Source organism: Pangasianodon hypophthalmus, chromosome 20 (genome assembly GCF_027358585.1).
Source record: "Pangasianodon hypophthalmus isolate fPanHyp1 chromosome 20, fPanHyp1.pri, whole genome shotgun sequence".
NCBI classification, from domain to species: Eukaryota; Metazoa; Chordata; class Actinopteri; order Siluriformes; family Pangasiidae; genus Pangasianodon; species Pangasianodon hypophthalmus.
Window position 1 is genome coordinate 6,131,806 of NC_069729.1, and position 7,667 is coordinate 6,139,472.

General features: G+C 38.9%; 1 protein-coding gene across 1 annotated transcript; it reads right to left on the minus strand.

The window, feature by feature from the left end:
- Positions 1–1,388: 1,388 nt before the first annotated feature.
- On the minus strand, positions 1,389–2,466 carry id1 (inhibitor of DNA binding 1, HLH protein). Its single transcript, XM_026935227.3, has 2 exons — positions 2,036–2,466; positions 1,389–1,932 (listed from the first exon to the last, which is right to left on the minus strand). The coding sequence occupies exons 1-2, from the start codon at positions 2,381–2,383 to the stop codon at positions 1,897–1,899; spliced, it is 384 nt and encodes a 127-aa protein (XP_026791028.1). The 5' UTR covers positions 2,384–2,466; the 3' UTR covers positions 1,389–1,896.
- Between the last annotated feature and the right edge of the window lie 5,201 nt (positions 2,467–7,667).

Here is a 7,667-nt window from a genome sequence, read left to right on the forward strand (position 1 = left end):
TTTGCAATGAACATTTAAAAGAATTTTTTCCCCCTAAGCATGAACAAGCCATTAAAGTCTCCTTTTAAAGGGTACTTTTTTCCTCTGCAGGAACCATTAAAGGTTCTATGTAGAACCCTACAACCCTAGTGCACTTTTTTTATTCTTATTTGGTTAATGTGTACACAGAAGACAAGTTAAAACACTTTGGTTTCTCCCTAAAACAGTGTGTTTGCCTGTGAGAGAGAGTGTTCTAAGCTAAGAACATTTAAAGAACTCATTTTTTTCTACAGAATATGTGTGTATGGAATAAAATTAGTTCATTTAGGAGAGGCACGCGCCTTCTAGATGAGGTCAAATGTGTCAGATTTAGTCTCTCTGTGCATCTGGTGCATTAATAATAAACAATAGACCGACTTATGCAACATGTACAGTACTTCCAAGCAGTCAAGCAAGATGCAGACACTCCAGCCTTGTTTTGGTTTTGCTGTTAAATTCAAATTCGTTGTTTTCTTATTAAAAGATCCGTTGTTAGTCGTGTGTGAGAAAGTGTCCAGAGGGGATTGAGAGCTCCTTTTGGCCGTCTTCCTGGCGCATCTGCGGCCGCGGGGCTCTTGTGGATTTTACTGTTTGTTAATGTTTCAATCAGCTGTGTGCGCTGGAATGTGGCGCGCTTTAACCTGAAGCTCCCCAGGTGCGCCGCGGCGCCGCTCAGTCTGCGCGCTCCCCCCCTCCCTCCCTGCGCTTGGCACACAGCTATCACACAATCACACACACACACACACACACACACACTGGCGAGGCGTGCAGCTGCGCAGGGAAATGAGGGAAAACACTGCACCGAGGAGACCGAATAAATCTTAGAGCGATCCGCTTTTGCGCTCTGAAACACAGTTAACCCGCGCGCTCCCAGACTCCAAAACATCCTTAAATAATGAAAGCAAAAGAATTAACCAGTAATACTGATATGATCACTATCATGTATGAAACTAGCTTTTAATCCACGTGCAAATGGCTATCAATTAACCATCAGTTTCCTTTTAATGAGCAATATTGGTCGAATATTTGGTTACACAATCCTTAGGACCTGACTGTGCGTCCTCTATCTGTGTGCCATTGAGCCATTTGTCTGATCATGGTGTATGATCAGCATGAAAATGACTTGCCCTTCATTTCTGGCATTCTTTTCTTTATTAAAGGATAAATGATTTCAGGATAAGTCTGAACTTTTTGCTACTTTTGGAATGCTACCAGATACATGAATGTACAGACAGTATGTTTAGTGTGTGAGAACTGATTTATAAGCGTTTCTGAAGGAACCAGTGTCCATATATCACCTTATTAAGCCTAATAGTACATACTACCACGCACACACACACACACACACAGAACAAGGCACGAGTCAGAAATAAGGTTTTTGTCTTGTTTTAATAAAAAAAACATCAGATAGATACACATTGTAAAAAACACAATAAGACGTTCATTGTAATATACAATACATTCTTTTTTGCTCAGCAATCTGAGAAATCAACGCTTTATAAACAGTATAAAACTTTCTAAAGGTGTGACCATATAAAAGCATTGGAGAGAAACTCTATAGAATACAAAAGAAACCAGTAATAACATCATCAACATCAACAAGAAGTTGGTGGGCTGCGTGTTGTTAACGGTGCCGTGGATTCCACAGCAGACAGCCATCTGTGCTGAAGTTGCACCACGTGAAATATGATGAATCTATGATCATCCCATATTTCATATTTGATTTGACCGAGGAATGTCCTCATGGATTTGACCACAGTCTGCATACACCACACAGTTCAATGCGTCAGGAGTGAAACAGCACTCTTGGTCTTTCTTGGTCAGGGATGCTGGAACTCGGACCATGGATACCCGGAGTTGTCTGGTGCGCCTTCTGTCTTAACGGCACGCAATTCTGTCATCAGAGCAGCCATTCTGCAAGGAAAGACACTGAGATTAGATACTTTGGTTCATTCAATCTGTCTGATTCCTTCAAACAAGCAAGAGTGGAATAAAGGCTTGTGTAGGGTATATTTACCTCGACAGAGATGCTGGCGAGCTCTGCGTTAAGGGTGGTGAGGGGAGTGCGCGGAGTGGAACTCTTCTTTCCTGGCTCGTTCAGCTCCACCTGAAGATCCCAGATGTAGTCAATGACATGCTGCAGGATCTCCACCTTGCTCGCCTTCTTGTTGGGAGGCAGCGTGGGCACGAGCTCCTTGAGCTTGCTGTAGCAGCTGTTCATGTCCTGCAGGAAGACGCTCATGTGCTCATCCAGGAGCGGCAGCTTGCACTTGGAGATGCTCAGGCTCTGATCCGACAGGCAGCGGACCACCTCGTCTCCGCCGACCTTGCTCTTCAGAGCGCATGTAGGTCCCACAACTTTCATTCTCGCTGGTTTTGTAAGTCCTTTAGGTTAAGAGAGGAAGAGTCTCTTCTGAGATGACAGCTCGTCACATGTCGTTCTGCGCGAGACCGCCTGCTTTTTATCCAGTTCCAGCGCGTCGGGGCGTGGCCATAACGCGCGTGTTTTGAGCAGCGGGCCAATAGGAAGTCAGCGCTCCAGCTCCTCTGACCAATCACAAAGCGGCTCTGGTTATCGAGTTTACAATCTGTGTTTTTTTTTTTCTTTTTCTTTTTTTTTGTTGGGGGGGTTGGTGTTACAAATGGAAACAAATGTGTGTCTTTTACGGATGATGTGTGGAAATCCAGCTGTCCGTGGCCCCGAGACTCTGCAGGTGTAGAGAGAGAGAGAGAGAGAGAGAGAGAGAGAGAGATTTACCACCAAAGATCAACACTTTCACACAAAACCATCCTACATATTGTTGCACATTCCAAGATACATAACACAATCATCGTGTGTATAAAATTGTCTGATTTTCCTCTTTTGCCTGATTGGTTCACTCATAATCTTGATGCATTATGATGCATATTGATAGAGTTCTTGATTTCTTTCTATAATTTCACTTTATGGATGGGAACTCTGTGTTAGTGCAATGCATCTGATCATTCTAAAGTTTAGTATTTACACACGTGTCAATAACATGTAAAGACAGCTGCCAGTCTAGAAACAGGCCAAAAGCACAATCCTGAACCCAGATCAGTGACACCTCTCAATAATATATACAATCAATGCACAATAACTGTACTGCTCATACACTCTCAGAAATAAAGGTACCAAACTGTACTTTTTCTTGTGGTGCCATCATGGGTACATTAATTTTTGGACTATTAGGAGCCTATGTTTAGTATTTTTTACCTGGGAAGGTTTTAGGTGTTAGAGTGAAACTCTTAGGTCCAAATATATACCTTAGAATAATAATAATAATAATAATAATAATAATAATAATAATAAACATCAAGATACCTAAGATGCACCCTTGATTCATTTGATTCTAGCACTTTGAGACTTGCCTCAAATGAAAAGTGCAGTGTAAATAAAATGCATTATTATTATTAGTAGTATTAGTATTATGCAGTTCATGCATCAATGAATTTCTGTCTCAGGTTTATTTATACAGTTATTGGAGGGTTGCATGGATTTAAATCTGTAAGGATTTAAAAAAAATATATCTAGACACTAAAAACAATATACGCCAGTTTGCAAAAAAAAAAATAAATAAATAAAAAAAATTTGCACAAAATGTTCCAAAATCCTGGATACAAGCTCTCGAAATTCCTTCACACGCTGTTCCTGTATGTGCTTCGCCTTGAGCGCCCGGCTGTACTCGGTGATATGGCACCACTCTCTCTCTCTCTCCCTCTCTCTCTCTCTCTCTCTCTCTTCCTCCCTCCTCAGATTGTCCAAACAAGCCACCGCAGACTGCCGGGCGCCAGCGCCGTGACGTCACCCATTCATTCGCTCGCTGACGCCTGTCAGGCTGGCGCCGCGCGGGCGGTCTCCATAGTGACTCTAAACACCGGGGGCGCGCCCCCCCTCCGCCGCGCTGCATTCACCTGCACTGCGCCGAGCCTGAGAACAAGCCGGCTGTGAGCATTTATCACCCAAAGCCTCTGATGCGATTACCGCGCAGCGCACCTGCAAAACGGCCATTGTGGCCTGAGCGCTTCAAGAGCTTCTTTCAGTGCGAAAAAAAAGAAGACAGGCAGAGTTTCGAATCTAAAAAGAACACTAAAGTGCACCTTTGAAGCAAATGAAACAAATTTTTTTCCCCACTTGTCTTTTTTTTTTTTTTTTGATAAGTAGCTCTCCTTGCATTCCATCACACCAGGTTGCATTCTGCACGAGCTTAGTATAATGTTTTTGCTTTTAAAAATAACTTTTAACTAATGCAGTTTAGAAGTTGTAGGAAAATGATCTTATTATAAAGTTATCATGCATGCATGACAGTTCGAGGTTGCATTCTGCACGAGCTTAGTATAAAGTTTTTGCTTTTAAAAATAGCTTTTAACTAATGCAGTGTTGAAGTTGTAGGAAAATGATATTATTATAGAGTGATCATGCATGCATGATAGTTCGAGGTTGCATTCTGCATGAGTTTAGTATTTTTTAAAAATCTTTTTAATAAAACCATTTCTGTCATAATTATCACTGGTTGCTGTTATGCAAAATGATATATAATATATATTTCTGAAAATGTATTAAAGTGTATTATAAAGTTATCATGCATACATGATTGTTCAGATGCTTTGATAAGTAGATCTCTTTGCATTCCATCACACAAGGCTGCACTGGCTGCAAGCTCGGTAAAAAGTTTTTGCTTTTAAATGGAACTTTTTAATCAATCTGCAAGCTAAGTAACCACTGCAGTTTAGAAGTTGTATGAAAATTAGCTTGTTATAAAGTTATCATGCCTGTGTGATTGCTTGGATGCTTTGCTAAGTAGATCTCTGTCCATTGCATCACACAAGGTTGTACAAGGTTGTGTACAAGCTTAGTATAATGTTTTTGCTTTTTTAAACGAACTTTTAAATAAACCTGCAAGATAAATAACCACTTTAAATTCTCTGTTTCTTTTAAATAAAAATTTAAAAATTAAATTTTTATTTGAAAGAAAATTCTCTGTTTCTTTTAAATAAAAATTTCTGAAAATTAGCTTATAGGGAGAAAAAAAAGGAAAAATGAAGTAGTCATCATGTATGCATGTATGCAAGACTGCTTAGATGCTTTGGTAAGTGGATCTCCTTGCATTCCGTCACACAACATTGCATTCTGCACAAGCTTAATATAAAATTTTAGTTTTTCTCTTAAAATTTTTAAATAAATTTACAATCTGAGTAACCAGTGCATTTTAAAAGTTAGTTTTTTCCCTTTTAATATCATGCATTCTTTTTCCAAAAAAATGCATTTTTAAATGAAAAAATTCTGAAAATTAGTTTATTAGGAAAAAAAAGCAAAACTAAAAGTAGTTATTGATTTATTGAGCATGCATGTGATGCATAACTGCTTGGCTTTTGCAGAACACCAAATTAATTCTTGAAAAACTTTTTTTTTTTTTTGCCTGCAGCACTCAGAAGGAGTCACAGGCTGGGTCACAGGGAGGCGGCGCACCACAATAGAAATGAGAGTGTTCCATTCAGAAGTGATCATGCCTATGCCCTACTCCCTATGAAGCCAAAGTGGAGAAAAAAAAAAAAAACAGCCATAGACTGTATATAGCCTATGGACTGGGGATAGTATATTAAGCAATCAGCATGCAAACACCCAGTAGATTACACATGTGGCAATCATTTATGTTGTTTTTCTTTCACTTAACTGTTACATGCAGTGGACGTGTTGGTAGCTAATTAAAGAAGCTATAACTTACATGTAAACATTACACAAATGTCATGCATTTTTTTTTCAAATAACACCATTATGTGGGCTAAATGAATTCAATACCCTGATATAATCAGGTGATCATAACTGTAACCAGCACTGGCTGTTACTTCCTTGGTACTCTAAGTACCGGTTAATGAAATTCTGGGGGAAGGAAAAGTCCAGCCATGTGTGCATTGTTGCAGTAGAATTTTGCCATTCTCCAAGTATGCAACAAGTTTTTTTTTCATCACAGGCGTGCTAACGGTTTGGGATATGACCAGTTACAGCCTGAGCATTCTAGTTAGAGCACAAGTACACAGGATGAACCACAGCTTGAGAAATCTGTGCTGGAGCCGGCAAGTCTGGAGCGCTCCTCCACTCGCTCAGTCAGCCTTTTGTTCAGCTGCACAAGCTATCAGCACTTCCTACCGACAGCCAACAATAAGCCTTCACAGCTGGCCTGAACTGTTCAGAGCCTGTTTACCCCACATCAAGGCAAGAGGAGGGGAGAAAGAAAAAGTGAAACATATTGCATGGAAGTGCTGACGCCCCTTGCACATATGAACCCTGTAAAAAGTTATCACACAAGACAATTTCAGAAAGAAATGTTACAAAAAAACCTCGAAAAAACAGCAAGTTTAAATTTTTCCTTTGAGTACATAATAGTTTAATGGTATACTTTATGATTCTGTACATGAATATGTGTTTTGATGGTTGAAATATTGGTTTATATTTGAGGAGTATAGCTGCACATTTAAAGGAATTACCCATAATATATAGGTATGTCATATAAAATAGTAAACCCATAGAACTGTCTATAGAGCTAAACAAATAATAAATAAAAATGAAATCAAATAAAAATATATCAAAATAATGAAAGAAATTATAGTAAATAAAAATGAGGAAAAAAAACAGGAAATTTTATTTATTCTTTTTGAGCAGTTAATACTTTAATGGTATAATTTATGATTCCATACATGCATCTGTGTTTTGATTTATGAAATATTAGATTATATCTTGCACATTTATAGTAATTACCCAAAATACATAGCTACATCATATATTAACAGTAAACCTAGAGTGGTAAAGGGGATACAGTTCAGTCATGAGACTGAAGGCATCATTCATACAGTAATCGCTGCTGTATAACTGTCTATAAATGTCACGTTCAAACATCTTCCATCTTCACCACATGCCTCTTATGTGAAGAATAACAGACATCAGTAATGAAATAGCATTTGTTGTGTCAAGCCCTTGCAATCCACGCCTCACATTGCTTCTTTGACTAGTTCAGGAAAGTGACGTCTCTGTTCCCACCCTTGAGCGTGGGACGCAACAGTGTTCAGATCTGCGTCATCTCTAACATGCACACAAATCAGTGCTTGAGTGGAGGAATGTCTGTTTTAAGTGGATATGGAGAGGTTTATAAATGAGGGCGGATGTTTGGTTTTTTAGTTTATTTAGTTATTCATTTGTGTTTGTGTGAGGTGCTGGGAAATATGTTCTTATTAACCTTACAAATTACTTAATTGTTATGTAGTTGCATCACATTAATACTTAGGCCTAGAATTTATTGCAAAAACATACATTTTTACATGTATGGCTCACTGTTATTAATAAAAAGCTTTGATTGTTTATTGATAAATGCAATCAATCAGTAATCAATAATAATGCTAGTAAAAATGGACACACATGAATAAATGGATCCTTGTGGTTCATAGTTACTGTAAGCAGTCATTTTAACAGAACAGAATGATCAGGAGCTCATATGAATCTCATTTATTTTTCCAATAAGTGCTCTATGTGATTCCCGCCTCATGTCCAGTCTTCCAAGTCCTCTTTTGACTGTCATCCAATGTAGGAGCCAGCATTTTCAGTGCATTTCATTCACACAACACAGACACTAGAAGAC

Excerpts from the sequence above, each read along its gene's own strand:
- id1 (XM_026935227.3), bottom strand. The coding sequence starts at position 2,383 with ATGAAAGTTGTGGGACCTACATGCGCTCTGAAGAGCAAGGTCGGCGGA. Across the intron at positions 1,933-2,035 it reads TCGCCAGCATCTCTGTCGAG|AATGGCTGCTCTGATGACAG; the intron begins GTAAATATACCC and ends CTTTCCTTGCAG.